At 48.9% G+C, this 20619-nt stretch overlaps 1 protein-coding gene across 3 annotated transcripts in view; it reads left to right on the top strand.

Annotated features, from left to right (window-relative positions):
- The window catches only part of IQSEC1 (IQ motif and Sec7 domain ArfGEF 1), a 272859-nt gene that overhangs the window by 153453 nt on the left and 98787 nt on the right, over nt 1-20619 (top strand). The window contains exon 1 of one of the 3 annotated variants that reach the window (XM_066326972.1): nt 6572-6644. The exons of the other annotated variants lie outside the window; for them this stretch is intronic. Coding sequence (XP_066183069.1) covers nt 6577-6644 — 68 coding nt within the window. The 5' untranslated portion in view covers nt 6572-6576. Of the gene's footprint in view, nt 1-6571; nt 6645-20619 lie in introns of those variants that run through there. 3 annotated transcript variants of the gene reach the window in all.

The following is a 20619-nucleotide window of genomic DNA, read 5'->3' as shown; positions in this document are numbered from 1 at the left end:
ATATGTTGGTAGGAACACATAGAGTTTGCTTTCACTTGACAGTGACTTCATCCAGAGCAGGGCTGAGTCATGTGCCTGTGGAGCTGCTCCGGAGTCTCCCTTGGCGAGGCTGCTGCAGCTGCAGAGCAGCTGAGAGCTTCCCCCAGCTCCCAAAGCCAGCCCTGTGCGAGCACAGTTGTGCTACCGTCAGCATAAAAATTATTGGGAGCCAACCCTCAAATAAACGCAGCGAGTAGCAAAAAAAAATAAATGCCTTAAAAGCCGTCAGAGGATTTCTCGGTGCTCAGGGAGGTGATTCCGAGCTGAGAAATTTAAATGAAAACACACCGAATAGCTGCTGATGTGCTGGAAGCCTTCCTTGTGGCGTCACGAGTGGTGCTGTGTGTCTGCAGGAGCCTTTGGGCAGGTGTTCATTGCTCACACCCCAAATCCACACTTGTGCTTTCACCGAGGTGTGTGCGCCATTTGGGCACGGCTTTGGGCTTTGGGATTTGAGCAAAACCCTGCCCCAGTCTGTGGGGCTGTGATGCCTCTCCCCGGACCAGAGCCTGGACTGGCTTAGACTGGGTTTCAGACCTGACAGTTCTTGGTCTGTGTGCCTCCCTTTCCCCTTCCCTTTCCCCTTCCCTTTCCCCTTCCCTTTCCCCTGCCTTTCTGCAGTCCTCATGACATCAATTCTCCAAGCTTCCTAAAACTTTCCATTTCTCTTCCCTCTCACCCGGGAACCATCTGCGAGCCCTCGGCTTCTCCCTTCCTCCCTCTTGCACGGATTTTACCCTTCCTCGGGCAGCTTTGAAGGCTGATGTGGGGGGTTTTGTTGGAGCTGGGGGTGTCTGTGCTGGAGGTTCCTGCCCTTCAGCTGGCTCCCCGGAGCACACAGAGGTGTCCAGGCGTTTCTGTCCCTCGCAGCCTCTCGTGGATGTGGCAGCAGAGGAGCGGTGACAGCGGGTTGTGGCGCTGGCTCCGTGCCCTGCAGCGGGAGCTGGGAGCGCCCTGAGCCGCTTGGATCGCTGTCCAACCCCGGGGCACGGCACCGGCAGCGCTCCCCGACATCCCAGAGGGATGCTGCAGCCTGCAGGATCCTCTGCCAAGCATCCCGAACTGTCCCAAGCCTTCCTGGGGCTGAGGGGAGATGCCCTTTAGCGAAATGCCAAGTCCAGGCTGGCTTGGTTCCCCTGCAGGACTGGCATGTGCTGTCGGCTCCCGGGGTTCGCATTTCCTTGGGAATGTTGGTGAAAAACCAGCAAAGGACCTTTCAAAGGGAATGGAAGAGAATGCAGCGAAGGCTCAGAAAAAAACACGTGGTGAAGATGTTTTATTAAAACCTCCTAAGTCCAAATGTTGGCTTGTTGCGGCTTGAAGGTTTAAAGATGCCCCGAGTTGTCCAAAAAGCCAGGATGCTTTTTTCAGATAAAAATTTAAACTCCATCCATTCGTACGACTCCTTGGCAATCCTTAATTGGTAAGAGCTGTTGTGTAAGGGGAATGCTACCTAAGTTAAAAATAGGTCTGGGAGTGCACTGACAACCCAAACCAGGCTGGCTCCAGCAGTCACATTTTCCTTTTGTCAGATGACCTACAAATGTAATGTACATCAGCGCAGAAGTGCTGTCAGATCCTGCTCTGGGACCATTTCACTGTGGTAGAAACTTCAGAAAAACGGGCAATTTGTGTTCCTCATCTGTGGGAAAAAGAGCAGAAAGCTGGCATAGCAGTGCAGATGTAGGCCTAAAGTTAAAAGGATACAAGAATAAGGACACAGAACAGTAAGACTGTGTTTTTGTGCTGTGTGAAGTTAGGCCTTAGCAAGCAGAAAAGTATGTTAAGCAAGATAATAGAAAAGTTTAATCTTGAGGCTCTGTGCTTTGTTTATAGAAGAGTATAAAAAGTTCCTGAGTGATAAGAAATATGAAACAAGCACCTACTGTTAGATATAAGGTATTGGTGTAGTTTTAATGATTGCTTAATGCAGATGGCTGCGAGCTCTTAACAATTTGCTGTTAGAATACATTGAAAAGGCCTTGTAACGCAGAGAATTCTCTCTTGTAACGCAGAGAATTCTGGCTGCTGTTGAGGGCTGCAGCAGGGCAGGTCCCTGTGGCAGGGAGGTTGTGCTCAGCTCACTTAGGCTGGGCCTGGGCACAGGGGCAGCTCTCAGATCCCCTCACACACCCTGGGTCAGGGCATGCAGCCACCCAGGGCTTTAGCCCAAATCAAATCAGATCCTGGCTGCTGCTTTTCTCTGGGCTCCTCTTTCTTCTTGTACCCACCACAAAACTCTCAGCTCATCACCCTGCAGACTCTGCTGCCAAACAGGAATGGATTTCCAGAGGGAGGGCGAGTGATGGAGTGTGAGACTCCCAATTAAGCCCTGCCTTTCTATTAATAGCGTTTAAAAGCAACACACCACCTACAACGTGTGAAGGAACCTCAGCTCCAGCATTTTTAAATACTTGGAGTGATTAATGTCCCTTGTGGTGTCTTTGCCTGCAGCAGCTTTGTTTCCAGTGTGAAAATTAGAAAAGAGATTAAAAGCCTCCCGTTCCCCAGAAATGGCCTCAAGCTGCACCAGGGGAGGTTTTAGGTTGGATTGTAGGGAAAAGTCCTTCACTGAAGGGGTGGTCAGGCATTGGGAACAGGCTGCCAGGGCAGTAGGGGGGGTCCCCCATCCCTGCAGGGGGTTAGAAGATGTGTGGATGTGGCACCTGGGGACATGGATGAGTGGTGGCCTTGGCAGTGCTGAGGAATGGTTGGACTTGATGATCTCCGAGGACTTTTCCAACATAAATGATTCTGGGATTCTCTTCTGCCTCTTCTTCCCTCCCCACCTCCCAACTCTGGGGTTTTCAGGGATTTATGGCTGCTCTCCATCGCTCCGGGTTCCCTTAGGAACAAAAACCATGAGGACAGTCCCATTGCTGTCCCCAAAATGGGTGCCATGTACTTGGCAGTGGCCAAGTTGAGAGCTTTGACAAACTTGGGGATTTTTTTTCCCAGCGTTTCTGTGCTATTGATTCTTCCAATTGTTTTCCCTGCCCTGCAGCAGCTCCCTGCTCCTGTGGCCAGTCAGCAGAACCAAAGCTGTGTGTTCTGTCTTGGTGTTCCAGGCTGCCGTGGTGCAAACCCTCCTGCATCAGCATCAGCAGCTCCCCTGCAGCCCCAGCAGCTGAGCAGAGCCTTTCTGCTGACCCTGCAGCTCAGGGGGAGCCACCTTCAGCTGCCTCAGCTCCCAAAAGCCACAGCATCAGCTCTGAGTTAGTGCCTGTGGCTGTCTGAATTGAAGTTTCCTCCTAGAAGAGATGCTAAACGTTCTGCAAAGCTGAGAGTCCCTTTCCCTGGTTCACAGGCAGCAACGTGCAGGTCCAAGGCTTCTGCTGTGGTGATGCTGGGTTTGGAAAAAACACTCCTGAAGTGAGAAGAAGGGTTGGAAGGAGGCAGAACTTCTCCTTGCACCTTCCAGTTGCAAGCTGGGAGAACTCCAGAGTTTACACGGGTCCAGAAAGGGAGAGCTGCTGTGGGTTCTTGCAAGCAGGGCAGAGCTAGCGAAGGTCTCCAGGGAGAAGAAACAAAATCAGCCAATAAGTAAATCAGTGCGGGGAGTGGAGCTCGGGGTGGGTGCAGTGATGTGCTGCGAATGGAATCTGTTTGATTGCGGGGGGGAAGAGATAAGTGATGAATTTCTCATCCACACCCAGAGGGGAGGAACAGCTCCAGACAGCCCGGGGCTCCCAAGCTGTGTGAGAGGGGACAGCAGTGTCACTGCAGGGCTGTGACAGGAGGCTCTGAGGATGCACAAACTGGAAAATCCACGCCCAGGGCACCGAGTGGCAGGGCTGGGGCTCGTCCCGGTTGTCCTGAAGGGAAAGCAAACAAGGCTTCAAAACAGTGAAATCACTTGCTATGCAAATGTGTGCCTTGTTTGGGGCATGGCACTGAGAACAAAGGGGAGCGATGTAAACAGCCCGGACAAAGGGGCCTCACTGTCCCACCGCTCCGGGAAAAGCTCCTCTGTTCCTCAGGAGGAGTTTTCTGGCTGCTGACAAACAGCTGATGTGTCCAGTTTCTCTTGGCCACCCCTTCCTTTACCTCCTCGCTGATGCTGCTCCCGAGGAGCTGTTTTTAGAGAAGGCAGCCCAGCATGAGAGACAGAATCAGGTTGGATTCATCACATGATTAATTAATTCTTCACAGGAATCAGCAGCTCTTCCCTGGTGCTGCTGCCAGGCCCTGCCCTCCCCTCCAGGATGCTGAATATCCCCCTCAAATATCATCCCAAGGAGCATCTCACAGCAACCCCTTCTTTGGATTTGCAGCAGAATAAATAGCACTTCCTTCCAGCAGAGATCTAATCACAGAACTGAACTGTGACTTTCATTAGCTCGTGATGTGATTTGCATTGTGTGCAGCATTTGCTGGATGTGTGTGAAATGATATGTATTTCCTGCAGAATAATAATAGCAATAGTAGTAGTAGTAGTAGTAACAACAACAACAACAATAGTATTCCCTGCTTGCTTAGGGGTGAAACTACCTGGATTTGTTGATTTAGGAAATGAGTGGACAAACTCAGGTCAGGAGCTGAAACACTCTCTACACTATTTAATGGTCTGGTTTTCATGGGAAATGCTACAGCAATGATTTAAAAACCAAACCACATGAAAAAAGTCCCCCTGCAGCATCTCACCTCTGCCCCCTGATGTTCCCACGTTATTTTAATGCCTTGGGTCATTGGTTGTGCACAGAGTTTAGAAACTGAAGGAGGTGATGAAAACTCTGCTCTCTTGTAGATCTCATCCACTGAATCTATCTTTAGAGACAGATAAAAAAACTATTCCTGCAGATGTTGGTGTTGTCAAAATACTGGGACTGCAGGGGAATCAGGGAGGGTTTAATCTAAATCCATCAATTACACTGAGGGCTCAGGCTTGAGCTCAAAGAGAGGGAGCTGACACAACTGAGGGTGCTGTTTGATACCTCTGTGCTGCACAGAAAAGCAACTCCTGCTTTCATACTCTTGATATAATGGGTTTATTCATGGCAGATGAAATAGTGCAAGTGTACAGGGTAGAAAAGCAGCAAACCTCCCCTGTAGGCGCTGCAGCCCTGAAATCGGGGAGTGAAGGGAAGGGACAGGCTTCACCTGGGCTGCCTCAGCTTCTCCAGCGCTGAAATGTTATTTCTGTGATGATGTTGGGAACAGATGTATAAAAGTTTTCTAATGTAATTTTCCCTCATTAATCCAGCTGATTGACATGTACAGAGCGCTGTGGAACTTGGTGTGACTTTTCCTGAGGAGCCATCAGTGGCTTGCTCCAGGAGCAATTATCAGGAACTCCCAAAGCAGAATGTATTTCAAACAGTTTGAAACGGTCACGAGACCCTGGACAGAATGGCCTTGGAGAAAATGGAATTATGCAACAGCAAACAGTTAATCACGGCATGATCCTGCTCTGTGAAGAGACAGCCTGAACTTGGTTTCTTGCTTAATTAAGTTTTCTAATATAAACATGTATCTGATGTCCCTGGTGCAGGAGGGCCCCTGATAATGGTGCTGCTGACCTCTGCAGGGAAGGGAGCGTGGGCTGAGCAAAGGCTGGGGGAACTTCAATCTGTCAGAGTAACAACTCTGACTCTCAGGGTGGTCTTGGAGATGCCAGGGCAGGATTTACAGGGCTGGTCACTACAACAACAACAACAACAACAATTCTTTTTTCTGAGTTTTTTGCCACGTGAGTGTGTGCTGGGGCTTCAGTTCATTGAAACTTTTGGCAATAAACGCTGTGTGTTGTTTAAACTTACTCAGCACAGCGAAAGAATTCCACATACATAATCTGTTTTGGGGGCTTTTTGGAGTTGATTCGGGTGTTTCTTGGGTTTTTTGTTGGCTTGTTGGTTTGGAGTTTTGTTTTAATCAGATCTTGCCATTTAATTGTTGCTGTCATTTCCAGGCTGAGTGTCACAGCTGATACTCACCATTGACAGCCAGGACTTCTTTGTATGCCTTCAAATCCAGCTTTGGAAAATGACTCATTACTTTTTTTTTTTTTTTTTTTTTTTTGGCACCAAAAAGTTTATTACAGCACACAAAAATTTTTTTGCAAGCAGCTGAGGGTTCCTCCAGCCCGAGGCATCTGATGGAGTGGCTTAGCACCTAAAGGTCTCGGAAGGGATTTTCTGGGGCAGTGTTACTGGGCTCAGGGGGTGGGTTTTTTTGGGTTTTTTTTTTTTTTTTAAGTGGAATAAATGGGAATAACTTTCTGCAGGTGCTGCCTAGGTAGGGGTTTCTGCCTTGGCAGCTGGGAGCAGTGAGAGTAGCTCGGGGCTTTCTGAACAGCCCCAATAATCTCTTCTGGCTGGCGAATAACGTAAACACCGAATCTTATAAATCACGGAGAAAGGAGTAACCCGAGCCTGGAGATGGGAAAGCTGCCGCCTTCCCTGGGAGTTCACTGGAGTGGAGGTCGGAGGAATCTCTTGGAAGCGGTGAATCAGAGCTGGGCTGCTGCCTGAGCCCTGGGCTGCCTCTGCCTGAGCCCTCGTCCCGCCCGGAGCCTCCTCCCTGAGCTCGGGGAAAGCCATGAAGGGGGATGGCAGTGCCATGTGGAACCTGATGTGGAAATACTGCATCTCTGTCAGGACCATCAGGTACGGGGGGATTTACGCTGCTGCTCTGGGGAGGCTGGAAGTGCTGCTGGAGCTCCTGCTCCTTGCAGAGTTAACTCTCAGCAGCCTGGGAGGGCTCCCAGGGTGGCTGCTTCTGCCTCAGCTTTAGATTGAATGTGCAGAAAGAAAATGACAGGGTTATGGCAAAAAAAAAAAAAAATCTTCCAGGAACAGGATGTTTTCTGTCTCGTTTACGAGCAGGAGAAAATAGGAAGATGAAAGAAACTTTATTTTAGCGAGTGAAACTTTGAAAATTCTGCTCCTCTCCTGAGTGCTTGCCTGTCCTAGTCTTCTGGTTGTCCTGTCTCCAAAATCCAGAGGCTGAGCAGTTGTTCTTGGCACTCTGCAAGCATCACCTGTGGGGAAGGGGGGTGAGGAGAAGGTGTCCTTTAGGGCAGGATAAAGCCCTGGACTCGGTGTGGGATGTCTCCAGGCTGGTGGGTGCTCTGAGCCCACCTGGGGAGCGCAGGAGGGGCTGGGCTGGGGGTGCCCGGGCTCCTGGGCACTGCCAGCAGCACTGCCCGGGATTCCAGCACAGCTCCTTCCAGGAATGGAGCTGCTGAGACACACACCTGATGATTGTGCATCCTCACAGCCACTTTTGATATGTATTTTTATAGAGTTGTCCGGGCTCAGGCCTTGGTTTCTTGGTTTCTTGGTGGGACAGGGCTGTGTGGGTTAAGTGGTGCCTTTGGCCGTGCCAGCTCCCCTGCAGAGGTCCTGTCATCCGAGTAATTACTGCATTTCACACTGCATCATGATTCCAGGCTGAGGAAATAGTTTAGAGAGCCTGAATTCCTGCATGGACTTTCATTTCAACTCCGAATGAGGCTGTGGAAGGCTTTTTATCATCAGGGTACCAAAAAAAAAAAAGCTAAGAAATCCCTTAGTTCCCAGCAGAGGCAATATAATAGAAACTGGCAATAATCCCCCGGAGAGGATTCGATTAAGATAAAAATAATTTTATTTATGATCCGGGTTTAGAAGCAGAAGGAAAGCCTGAAAGAAGCGCTTGAGTGCAATTTTTGCAGCCCAGATGTTCATCCCAGCCTCGGGGCTGCTCTGAGACAAGTCCTGTGCAAAAACCCCTCGGCCCTGAGGGTGGATGATCCTACAAAACTAAACTTTAAAAGTTCCTCTGAGGCCTCGGGTGTGGTGATTTTCCCGAAGTTTGACATGCAAATTGTGATGTAAACAGCCAGTTCTTTATTTCATCAGTGACCTTACTGCTGCGGGGGGTGGGTTGAATATTAGCTGAGTTATTCGCAGCAGGGCTTATTTATAGAGCTGTTGGTAGCTCTCACAGCCAGTGAAATGCAGGGTGACAAGAGGATTTTCAATGAGTGTTTTTGGTTGTTTGGACAGATCCTATCTTGCTTTGGCACTGACGCCAAGAAGTTAAAGGGAATAAAAAAAACCCGAGTTTTTCCTTTGTGGAAAAAGTTCTCTACCAGCCTAAGTTGCTTTTCTGACACGGTTCAGAGACCTCCCTGAATCTGTCCCTGTGTTCTGAGAGGCTCCAGTGGTTACTGGAGCTCCTGTTCTTACCCATCCAAGGGGGACTATCCCCAGTCCTTCTCCCTCTCTGCCTCTTCTCCCTGTTGTGGGAGCCCCTGGAGCCTGTGCAGCCCTTGCTGGAGGTTTCAGTGAGCCTGCCTGTGGGTTTGCTCTTGGGTTTGGTGTTCCCCTGCCCACCCCACACCGGGCACCAGTCCCTGCCTGCACTACACTGGGCTGCTTGTCCTGCACCCTGATGAATGAGGGGATTTGTGCCTGCCTGAGAAAACAGCCCCACTCCTAAAGGAAAACCAGCCTTTCGCCTTGACCTTGTTTCCATTGGACTGCAGCAGCTTTAGAAAAACATATTTGAGTGAGCCTTTGTTGGCTGTTTGGACTGGACTGCTCTGTGGGCAGAGCTGGGCCACGTCCCTGTGCCTGGGCTGGAGCTGCACGGCCAGAGCCCAAACCTGTGGGCTCGTGGCTGGCTGCAGGGGGAAAGGTGTGTGCACAGGGAAGGGTTTTCAGCCTCGGGGAGTCGGAGGTGGTGCTGGAATCAGCTTAGGAGAGAGCAGGACGGTGTGGTGTGGAAATACACTAAAAATAATGCTGCCTTTTTTTGCTGCTGGGGGCTGGTTGGCCAGCTCCTAGAGCAGGATTGCAAAAGTTAAAAAGACAAAGGGATTTTGTCGCTGTTGTGCCAAAGCTGAGCTTGTTGCACTTCACGTGGAACTTGTGTCCTTCCAGAGCTCTTTTCTCTGAGCCAGTGAAGCCTCGCTACTGCCAGGTTATTTCCTAAAGCACAGCAGGGGAGAATCCCACAATGGTCTGTGCAGGAAGAGACCCTTAAAACCCATCCCACCCCATTCCATGGGCAGGGACACCTTCCACCGTCCCAGACTGCTCCAAGCCCTGTCCAGCCTGGCCTTGGGCACTGCCAGGGCTCCAGGGGCAGCCACAGCTGCTCTGGGCAAGAGAGGCAAGGTCTGGCTGGCCCCCAGAGCACAGAGCAGGGTAATCCCTGAGCCCCAGGGCTGCTGTTCCCAAGGGGAGAGTTGCCATTCCTGTGCTGGCACTGGGGGAATGCAGGGTGACTGTCCCTTGCCCTGCCCAGCAGTGCCCCGTGTCACACTGCGGGGTTTGGGCTCTCCTGGGTGCCTGCAGTCCCTGCCTGCACGGAGCTCTTCAGATTTCCTGCTCAGAGCACTGTCCCTCACATTTCTGGGGTGGGGATAGGGGTGTGTGACAGCCCTTGAGGAGGGGCAGGGGGTGGCAGTGGCTGTGCTGTCACCGCAGCCCTGCACGGGTCCCTCAGTGACCCGTCACCATCCCAGTCCGTGGGCAGAGGGGGGCACTGCCCTGTAGCCCAGGTTCTGTGCCTGAAGTGTTTTGGTTTTCTGAAAATCTTTCCCCAAGAATTTTCTGTAAACAGGAGGAATGTCTTTGTAACCGTACCTATGTTATTCATTCCTTTCCCTAGGAGGGGCTTCTTCTTGATGTCCCTCTGCTCTGACCAATGGGAGTGAGGAAGTTTACCTTTATTTCACCAATCCAATTGGTCTGTGTAGAATAGTATAAAAGGGAGACACATCCCAAAAATAGAGGAGTCATTTTCAGCCTTCTGACTCTCAGAGCCTGTGTCGTTGTGGTGTAAAACAGCATCACTGTCCCTCCACCCCTCTGAAGGGCTGTGGCACTAAAGGGCAGAGCTCCTCTGCTGGGGGAATAATCTCCACTTGTGATATCTGAAGGTGGAAAACATCCCCCAAACCAGGGAGCTGGCAAAGGCTGGAGGCAGACCTGGGGAAAGCATCGCTCATGGCTTATTTCTGTTCCAGCTGCACTCCAGTGAACCCCCCCCTGGGTGGGGATAGGCAAACTCCCAGTCAGGAAATTGCTTGTCAAGATGTTCAGGCTGGCCCTTGTGTTTATGGGATGCTGGCAGCTTTAAGGCAAGAGGAACAAGTGTTCGAGAGGGAGAGGAGCAGGTCCTGCGTGGGGAAAGGCTCGTCCCTGCTGATGTCCCTGTGCCAGCCAGCTCCCAGCACGGCCTTGGTGGTTGGAGACTGGAGCCATCTGAGTCAGCACATCCCAGCCCACAGAGAATAAATTACAGGGTTTATAGCAGTGTAACACATAGTTTTCAGCTTGCATCTTCTAGTTCCAGTGCAAGTAATGGAGGAAAACAGTCAATAGTTACCTCTCAGTGCTCCACACATCTGGAAAAAAGTAAGAATTAGTCTTCAGTCTGAGCTGTCTGGGAGTTTCTTCCCTTATTTTCCTTCTGCTACAAACATTTTCCATTTTGGTTTGGTCATACTTTATTTTTAGTTGTCTGCTTTGGCTTCTTTTTTCTTTTTTTTTTTTTTCTTCCCCTGAAGACTGATGGAACAATGCAGTGATTTCATCAAAGAAAACCAACACCCTGAGCAGTGAAAGGGTCCCCTTTGGGCTTTGGTGGCTTTTGGGGCAGCTACTGGAGCTGGGGTGGTCAGGATGCAGCTCATCAAATTTGGAAGCTTGGAGCACATAAAATTTAATGTAACTTGGGTAGGGGCTTGTTCATAAATGCTCTGAGCATCCAGGCCCCTCTAAATAACCCTGGGGTCAGTGCCAAAGTGTGGGCTGGGAGCTAGGGCTGGGCACAGTTTGCAGTTCAGGGGCAAACATCAGCAGCTGAACATATGACCAGAGGTAGTGGGGGAGATAATCAGATATTCAATTTGTGCTGGTCACTTTTCTCCTGTCATGGCAACTCCAACACGTACCTGAGCTGTTCCTCCTGGCACCTCCAGGGTTAGTGTTCGTGGAGCTCATCTGCAAGAGGAGAATGACTGTTCTGTGTTCTTCCAGTGGGCAGCAATGCAGTTGGCACCTTTCATTAGGATCAGACTTCACCAACGTGATCTTCCCGGTGCTATTTTACGGCTTAAACACTAATGAGAATTACTAAAAATTCATTTCTGAGGTCAAAAAGAAAAGCCAAAATCCCAAGCCCAGATAAATGCAGATTTCTCTCCACAACCTGTCTGGTTTTGTATTCAGTTCCTTCGTGGGTTCCTTTGTCATCTGCAAAACGCTGCGCTTGAGAAGTCAGGAGACAAAGCCGAATGCAAGTCCCTGTTAGTCATCTCAGAGCTTTAATCCGAGGCAGAGCTGCTTTTGGGGAGGTTTTGGGGCCGGGTGAGTGTGCTGGGGCTGTGGTGAGCTGGGGGCCAGGTGAGCTCAGCCTGGCAGCCCCACGCTGCTGCCCAGGGTTTGCTGCAGCCCCGGTGGAACAGCTCAGGGCCAGGCTTGGTGTCCTCAGAGCTCTGTGAGTGTGCCCTGTGCCTTTGCCAGGCTAAAATAACTGATGTGGGCAAGTGTGTGCCCCTCTGTGCCTGCTCTGTGCCCAGGAAGCCTCAGAGGGAGTCGCCGGGGACTCAATTCCTCTACCTGCAGCAGCTCCTTCAAGGGGGGGATTACACTGCCGGCTTCTGCTTTGAATTGTGATTTTTAAAAAAGTCATTTAGCTGCGTTTCAATGCTGCTTGTGTTCAGCCGGGGGTGGGTTGGTGCTTACACGGCTGGATTATTTCAATCTGATGTTTCATGTAAATGAGAGGTTTGTGGTTCAAGTTCAGTGAGCTGCAGCTGGCTGCGGGTTACAGCCCTCCTGGAGCAGAGGGCCAGAGCCCCGTCAGCTCCTTCTGCCTTTCTTTGTGTTAGGAGCACTCATTAAAATGCTCCCACTCGGTACTTCTCTGTGTTCTTTTTGCCTTGCACTCCAGATTATTGTGGAGAAAAGCTCCAAAGGCACAGGCAGGGGCTGGGAGAGCCAGCAGGTGATGGCAGGTTAATCCTTGCTTGAGGCTTGGTGTAAAGCACCAGAGTTTGCAATATTTGCAGGTATTTAAGTGTTTCTTTGCACAAGCACTGTCAGTGCTGCTGCTGGGGGCTCCTGGAGCTGCCCCGGGTGGCTTTTGGGACAGGTGAGAGGATTGCAGGAGATCTCCTGGGGCAGGGAGGTTGGGCTGGGTGATCCCCAGGGCTCCCTTCCCAGCCCAGGACTCCGGTGGCAGGGATTTCAGGGCTGCTCCAGGCACTGCTCACACCAGCTGCATTTCCAAACTTTTGTTGGTTCATTGAGAGCCTTAGTGTGCTGATATGAAAGGATGAGAAGGCAGCTTAGCTAAGTAGCTAAAAAGCAAATCAACTTCCAGCACTCTTTGGAGTCTTTGCATTAAAATGTCCCAAAACTCACTTAATGTCTTTGCATTAAAGTTATTGCATGGAAGTTTTGCTCCAACTTCCAGCAGCCCTGGGTTGGACCCTGCCAAGGCTCTGTCCTTGCAGGGTGCAGGGTCTAATGACATGTCCTGAAACCCTAGAAGTCAGAAACCTAATCCAGGGCACTCCAGAGAAGTTAACAGCCTGTTTTATTATTTATTTACACAGACCTTTCCAAAGAGCTTGTTGGAGCAGAACCATGGGTTACTGAGCTGGTAGAATTGGTTGTCTAGTGGTAGAGGAGTTTCATTCTGTTCAAGGCAGCAAAGCACAAAGCATTTTGTGCTTTAATGCTCTCTGGAGGTGAGGAATAGGGTAAAAATACATGTGGCAGCTTTTGGGGGCAGAATTGGTTGGAGTTTTGTGCTGCTCCTCGTCTCCTCAGAGCTGGAAATTGGCATTCAGGCTTTGCTCTGAAAGGGTGCTGCTGCTGCTCTCGTCCTTCAGTTACTCAGTTGTTTGTATTTTTGCTATTTTCTAACTCCTGAAGTAGCCCATCAGCTTTGGGTCTTTTTGCTCTGAAGGTACAAAGAAATAAATTTCACGGGAGCATTCCCTGCTCTTTGGTGAGAACAGAATTATCTTCACAGTGGACTGTAAAGCAAATTAGGTAGGGAGAACATAAAGCTCTGAGCTTATCTGGTTTTAACAAGATCATGCATTTTCCAGAAGGAGTCAGATGACGTTTTAGGAATTGGTAAGTACTGATCAATGTAAAGCTTATGAATCATGTCATTAACATCTGTGCTGGGGATTGATTGTAGTGTGAAAACGTGGGGTGCGAAATGATTTTAAGGAAACAGTCTTCTGCTTAAATGCCTGGTAGGAGTTTTATTCCTTTCCTAACAGGAATTCATTTTGCTGCACAGGTATAAATTCCAATTCTTGCTGTGTTTTTTGCTGTCCTCGATGCAATACCTGCCTATTAATCATTTTCTTTGACAGTAATCATAAAACCAGCAGGAATTCATGCAGTAAGCAAAGTGTCACACGTTCAGTCATCTTTAGCAGAGACAATAATTCAGGGTGTAATTAACTGCCTGACAGGTATGGAGTGTGTGTTTGAAGTGGGCTTGGGCTGTTGAGGGGTTCCCTGTGCTCACCACTGCTGGGGGGTGGCAGAGCTGCTTAATGAGGCTCTCGTGACAACTGCAGGAACAGACAAATAAATGAAAATAAAATCCAAGCCCCTCACGTTCGTATTCGCTGGCTGGTGAATGACACTTGAGCAGAGCTGGAGGTGGGCAAGGCAGGGCAGCCTGAGCTGCTGCATTTCCATGCTGAGTGTAGAGCTGCAAGCTGATCAATTAACAATTAAATATGCTCCCGAGTCAGTCACACCTGCCTCAGCCTTCTGGAAGAGTCTCAGCAGCGTGCGTGGCATTTTGCACTCAATGAATTCTCATCAGCTGGTGATACCAGAGCAAGGAATAATATTCCCTCACAGCATCAGGGGGCCACTTTCACGGTCTGCTGGGGCCTGGTCTGCGCAGGGAGAGGAGTGCCACGGGGGAGTTACATCCTGACATGGAGCATTCTGCTTCAGCTCTCCTGAAAGCCATTTATTTTCACATCAATTGGTGTTCAGACACGGGAGTCCTCCTGGACACTGCCTTGGCACATCATCTTAAGGGCAGAATCTCAGCCCTTGTGTTGCCACTCGCCTTCCTGAGAGCCACCTCACTGTGTCTGGATGCCAAGCTAAGCTGTCTCTCCAAGGAGATCTTGGAAATCAGGATTCCCTAGGATTTAAGGTTTAAGAAATGAGGCTTTAGGGCATTGGAGCACTTAGGCAGAAGCGAGGTGGGGTGTGGCCCTGCAGCACCTGTGACACCCAGAGTGCTGGCACTGGGGCAGAGCTGGGCTGGTGTTCTCATGGCAGGGCACAGGCTGAGCCTGCTCTCCCCTCTGCAGCCTGGACCCTTCCTGTGCCAGAGCAGGAGGCAGCTCCTGGGCTCTCATTTCCAGCTCTGGGCAGGCTCTGGGAGAAAGGCAGGAGCTGGTGCAGGGAGGCAAACACAACTTCTGTGCTGCTCGGGAGCCTTTGGGATGTGTTCCAAGCCTTGTGGATAACACATTTCCCTGTTCAAAGGCCAGTGTGGCTGCAGTCTGCTCTGCTGCCCACAGCCCTGGGTGGAGATCTCTTTGTCTCAGGTGTTCTGAACGCTTTTCTCACCTCTGACCATGAGATGATTCCCTGGCTCTCTCTCCTCTCGGAGCTGCTGGGGCAGGGGGTGCCCGGGGCAGTTCAGGGTGTCCCTGCCCGTGGCAGGGGCTGGAACAAGGTGACATTTAAGGCCCCTTCCAGCCCAAGCCATGGTGGGGCTCTGTGGTGCTGGGAGATGATTCCATGATTATCTCAGGGTCCAGCTGGGAAGAGAGGCCCAGGCATCCAGGCAGCTTCAGAGGCAGCCGTGGGAAGGAGCTGCTGAGCTTCTGATGCCTCTGGGAAGATAAAAGGCACATTTGTACTTTGCCTTGGATGCTCTTATCTAAGAGCAAGCCCTGCTTGCCTTTGGGAAGAAGGGCACAGGAGCAATAGCTATTGGCAGATCCAGTTATAAAAAAAGCCTTTACAAAAGCCATCAAAACAGCCCCCACGCTGCTATCGTGGGGTTTATTATGTTCCTAAGGAATGGAGGCTGATTTAACAGAAGTTTCACAACGAAATTAGGAGATACTGTGTGTTAAATTGCATATTTTTAGTCTTGTGTGTTCAGCTTAGGGTTAAAGCTCAGTTCCAATTTCTTTGGAGCTGTTTGGTGTCCACAAAAGACCTGCAGAGGGATTCTGCACAGGTAACGTGTGCTCTTATCAGCAGATGTTTGTATGGCTTAATCCTCTTCCATGTTTAAACCAGCAAGAGTGAACTGTTCCACCAAATCAATGAGCTTGGGGCAGATCAATCGATTCAGAACCTTATTATCTGGCTGAAATTATCTCCTGATGTTTCAAAATGAGTGGAAACCAGGCACACTGCTTCATCTGACTGTTCAGGAGAGTTTAACCCTGCAGCTGTGATGGGCACACAGCCCTGAATTTAAGCCCTTTTCCACCAAGAGCCTGGGAGTGCTCAGCTGTGGGGCTTTCCTGGCCATGGACACAAACACCTGATGACAGAATCTCACCGTCTGTGTATTTTCAAGTTAATGCAACAAACACTTGCAGGGAAGGGGCGATGAATGCTGGACTTCTTTCCAAACCTCTGGCGTTAATTCCTTTAAAACAAACGCGTGGAGAAGAACACAGACCTCAAAGGCAGCCTCTTGAGAGACCTGTCCCAAGTTGTCTCTCCTTTTTCCAGGCATTTTGCAGTCGTTCCACCTGCACACTCTAAGTGCTTGAGCAGATTTGCTGCTCAGATGATTGAGTCTTGCACAGTAGCTGCTATCCAGGTCTAAAAGGAGGCTACTCCCTTTAATGCCTGTCTTCTCTAATGTCTGTGGGTGCTCCTCGGGAGAACAATGGGATGGAGAGTGAAGAACGTTGCTGGAAAGGGTGAAAATGACATTTTGTGCCCCTGCTGTGTTGTCCTGTGTCCCCCAGCCCTGGTCCCCACACGTTGGTTTTGTGACTGGAACAATCCATGGGGAGAGAGAAGGAAAAGATCCACATAAAACCAGGCTGGCAGGGCCATTTCCTCAAAGCAGGGAAAAGCTGGAGCATATTTTCCTGCAGTCCTGAGGTCTATCCTAGCCACCCTAAGATCAGACTATGGTTTCATGTCCTTGCTCGCTGTCCTATTGTAACTTTTCCTATTTCCAAGCTTTGCCATCGCAGCTGATTGTAAATTCTGCTCTTTCTGGGGCCTGATTTCGCAGCTTTCTGGAAGCCTTCTCACCTTTAATATTTCCCCCAGCAGCCAGGAGCTCCCAGGGGCTGCTGTGGCTCTCATTTTGGGGTGCTGAGGTCAGTATGTGCCCTCTGCCTCCTCCCTGCCCCTGCCTCAGGATGCCTGGTGATTAACAAGAGGAGCTGTGCCCCTGATGTTTCAGGGAAGGCACAGAAAGGAGCCGTGGATGTCCTTGGGGTGCTGATGTCCAGATGTGGCCGGGACAGATGGGCTGCTAAGAAAATAAGAGACCTGGAGGGAAGTCTCAGCCTTTCCCATGCCTGTCTCTCATTTTTCGTGTCTCTCAAAGCACAAGAGATGGATTTCAGTGTGTCTGACTCTGCTGGGAGGGAAGGGAGGGAAACATTTTGTCCAAGCAGTCGGTGTTCATTAAAAAGGGAGATGAACTTTGCTCAGTGCTTTAAAAAATGGCCTTAAAATCTGGCCCGAATCTGTGCTAGTCATACATTCTTCATAACTTCCCTTTCAAAAAGCTTTTAAAACTCCTCAGCACGGGGCTAGGAGCACTCTGGGTTGTGAAATTATCTTTGCAGACCTTGGGATTTTTTTCCAGTGGTAATTTCAGAGCTCATATGTCAACAAAGCAGCGCACAGAATTATCATTTCCCTCTGGACTTTTCAAATCTGTATCTCCAGGGGAAATCTAGAGACCACATGACATCAGCTCTGAATATATTAATAAAAATGAAATGTGGCATTTGTTAAAACCCTTTTGTTGGAGAAACAGCCTATTTTTCTGATTAAGTGCTGTGTCAATGTTACATCACACTGACTTGAGATGTTTCTGGGTATCAGCTGGGCTGACAAGCTTTAAAAATACCTGGAATCCTCCTCCCTGGCATTAAAATCCACCAACATTTGCTAAAGTAATTACTTCTGTTGAATGAATTTGTGGCGTGTCTGGGGAATTTGCTGCTGCTGAAGCTTTTTTTTTTCCTCCTCCAACCTGTGTGTCACAAAGTAATTCCATGCAGAGGCTGCAGAAGCCTTAATATAATCCATTCACGTGCAAATAAATATAATTCTGTTAGTTCTTGAGTGGAAGACAGGCTCTGGAAAAGTCTCAGACTGAGGCTTGTGGTTCTTTGCAAGTATTTTTCGAGTGTTTCCTCCTCTCCAAGCTGGAGACCCCTCTAATTAAGCAGCTAAGGGCAGGAGTGCTGTCCAGCTGAGGGCAGCTCCAGGGTTCACATCCCAGATGGTTGATATCAGGACATGACTTTATCTACCAGAGAGCTTCACACGTGCCCTGGATTTTTTAATTCTTTCCCCTCACTGTATTAAGGCAGTTTGTTATGTCCCTATCAAATATTTATGTGGTTTGTCCATTGGCCTTTCCTGAGGATGACTGAGCTGGGAGGGAGCTTTCCCCAGAGCAGTGGTTCTGCTGTTGGGAGCTGCTTTGTTCAGCATCCCCTTCCCATCCATTTCTGCAGCAGGAGTTGCCTAAAAAAGGACAGGAATAAAAGGCACACGATGAGGATAAATGTTAATATTCACTCTTGCTGTTTCTGTGGGTAGTTAAAGCCTGTATGATTTTATAGGATGATCAGTACAAATTTCAAACAGTTTTGATGTTTAGCACTGCTGAAGCATGGCCTGGCTGTAAAGTTTATCATCACGGGTAGCTAAATAAAAATACAGCAATGCATCTTCTGTCTTTGGGGCTATTTTTTATTCTATTCTACCATTTAACAGCCAGGTCAGATTGGATGAGAAACCTGGGATAGTGGAAGGTGTCCCTGTCCATGGCAGGGGTGGAACAAGATGATTTTTAAGGTCCCTTCATCCCAAACCAGTCTGTGGAAATAGATGTGGTGATGTCTTGATTTAATTGTGTGTTTTTAAAATAATCCTCAATATTGTAGAGTGAGGTTTTTTCGTGGGGATGAGGATTTAGATTTGTAATTCCTGATGTTTTGGAAGATGGATGGTAGGAGATTCTCTTTGGGGAATTTGAACAAACACTGAGGTTCAGTGTTTAAATATGAGCAGAAAGTGAGACACAGAGAGATTCTGAGCTCTGGGAAGTCTGGCAAGGGGGTCAGAACAGAAGCTGGATATGGCATCGGTGCTCCTCTGTCGTCTATTGACATTGCATGGAGTGCAGAGTTCAAACTGAGGCATTCCCAGACAGTGCCCAGTATTCAAAATCCCTTAAAATCCTCAGATCAAACTCCAAGTTAGATTAGAAACTGAATTGAATGTTTTGGAGAAGTGCTGGTTTGGATATTTTGTGGGTTTGTGTTGGAAAGGTGCACTATTCTGCTTCGGCACCGAGGAAAAAACGCCAAACACACACACAAAAAAAGAAAAAAAAAAACTAACAAAAAATCAACCCATCCCCACTTTTAAAGTTGACACTTGCATAGACCTGTGTGAATTTCCTTGGCTTGCAGGTTTATGCCAAGGCTGGAGGGTTTGTAGTGCTCTGTGACAGTCTGTGTATGCAATTCCTGCACAGGGAATGAGGAGCAGGGAGGGATTTCCCTCCCCACAGCTGCTGTGGTCACTCTTCTGTCAGATCCATATCTAAATAAACCTGTTCTTTACCTGTGGTTACAGGGAATGGCAATGCAGTTTCAGGGACTGCTTTGATGCCACTGAGGGTCAGTGGGGAAACTCCCACTGGCTCAGCCAGGAGTTCACATTTGCACTCAGGAGACAACTATTGAACCTGGAAAAGGGTACCAAGTGTACCCTCAGACTGATGGCTTTTGGAATAATTCTGCTTTTTACACACTTCTCAGTTATCTTTATTTTCAAAATCAAGCAGACATTGAATCTCTTGCTCCAGTAGCAATGAAATATTTCTTATACGAGGTAGTTTGTGATTTGGTCTGTTCTGACTGTTCAGAACTGGGGAGGTACCAGCAGAAACAAACTGGGCTGCCCAGAGCTGAAGGAATTGGTTTAACAGGATGTGGAGAAAATCCTCTTTCCTGTCTGCAGGTAACAATTTCCACTCATTTGGCCAATTTTGTGCTGCCTCTTTTCTGCTGCTTTTTGCCGCTTCTCTTTCAGCTTTTAGACATCTCAGGTGTGGATTCAATTAAAAGTGTGCAGCAGCAGCAGCAGGGTGCTGACCCAGAGGAACATCCCTGGGGTGGTTGTTCCAAGGGAAAGCTTTCCCAACTTTTGCCCTGCACCCTCTCATTGTGCCCATGTGGCTCAGGGGCAGGAGCAGCAGACGAGATCCCACAGAAAGCTGCTTAAAGCAATTGGATTTGGGATGTGCTGAATGCCTCAGCAAACCTCAAAGCTGGCTGCTCCAGTGGAGAGAAAACCTCATTTTGGGCAGTGCTGCTGAGCTCCCCTAAGCAGGTTTAGGAGCTGATCCTCTGAAACCACCCTGCTCTGGAGATCCCACCCAGCCTGGCTGGGAGGGGAGGGGTGCCTCTGAGGAAACACCTTTGGCTTGCCATAAAAACAGGGTGTTCAAAGCCTTCATCCCTGCAAAGCTGGGGTAACAAGGATAGAAATACAAATAAAATAAATACATTAAATGTGTATCAAAATATAGTACAGGTATTCTATATTGTGTGTAATGTATAAATATATAATATATGTATTATGTATTGAATGTGATGTATAAATATATAATATATTGTATGACATGTATAAATATATATGTATACACACTTATATAAGATGGTCCACCTTATATAGGTAGAATATAGAAATATCTATATATCTATATTATATAGAGATGGTTTTTGGCATGTCTGAGGGGTGCTTTGCCCATGAAGAGCTGTTCAGCAGAGGGCCTGTGTCTGGGGAAGGAGCTCTGCTCTTCCTCCCAGGTACACTCACGACTTTATAAACTCAGCACCTCGTGCAATTCCAGCTGCTGCCAGCTGAGTTCCCTCTCCGTCCACAGCATCCTGTGCGCACTCCTCTGCGTGGCCTGATGGAATGGTGCCCTGGCCAAGCACCTTGCTAAAGCCCTCAGCACAGGTGGCTGATAATCTGTTTTAATTATAGTTAACGTGCTTAATTTCAGAAGTGATGTTTAAAGCTGACAGGAGGTTCCAAAGAGCTTTCCAGCTCTGCCTTCCCAGCCTGGCTGCAGTCACACGGGCTCCAGCTCGCAGGCTTTTAAATTATTTACCCAAAATTAGCTTTGAAGGAAGAAGTAAAAGTAAAAAAAAAGAAAGAAATTGAAGTCTGAATCTATTAAGGACTTGATAGAGGAATGGAAATCAGAGCTCTCATAGGAGCATTTGGCTTCTGCTGATCTGCAGGGAATAATGGGTGAGTTTTGGAAACCTCGTTGGTTTTAATTCCCCCCCTCAGTGTCTCCCTGTCTTCCATCCCTGTTCCCCCCTTCAGACACCGA

Source organism: Sylvia atricapilla, chromosome 11, assembly GCF_009819655.1.
Source record: "Sylvia atricapilla isolate bSylAtr1 chromosome 11, bSylAtr1.pri, whole genome shotgun sequence".
In the NCBI taxonomy this organism is placed as follows: Eukaryota; Metazoa; Chordata; class Aves; order Passeriformes; family Sylviidae; genus Sylvia; species Sylvia atricapilla.
Note: the sequence above shows the minus strand (reverse complement) of the source record. Positions and strands in the feature narration are given on the sequence as shown.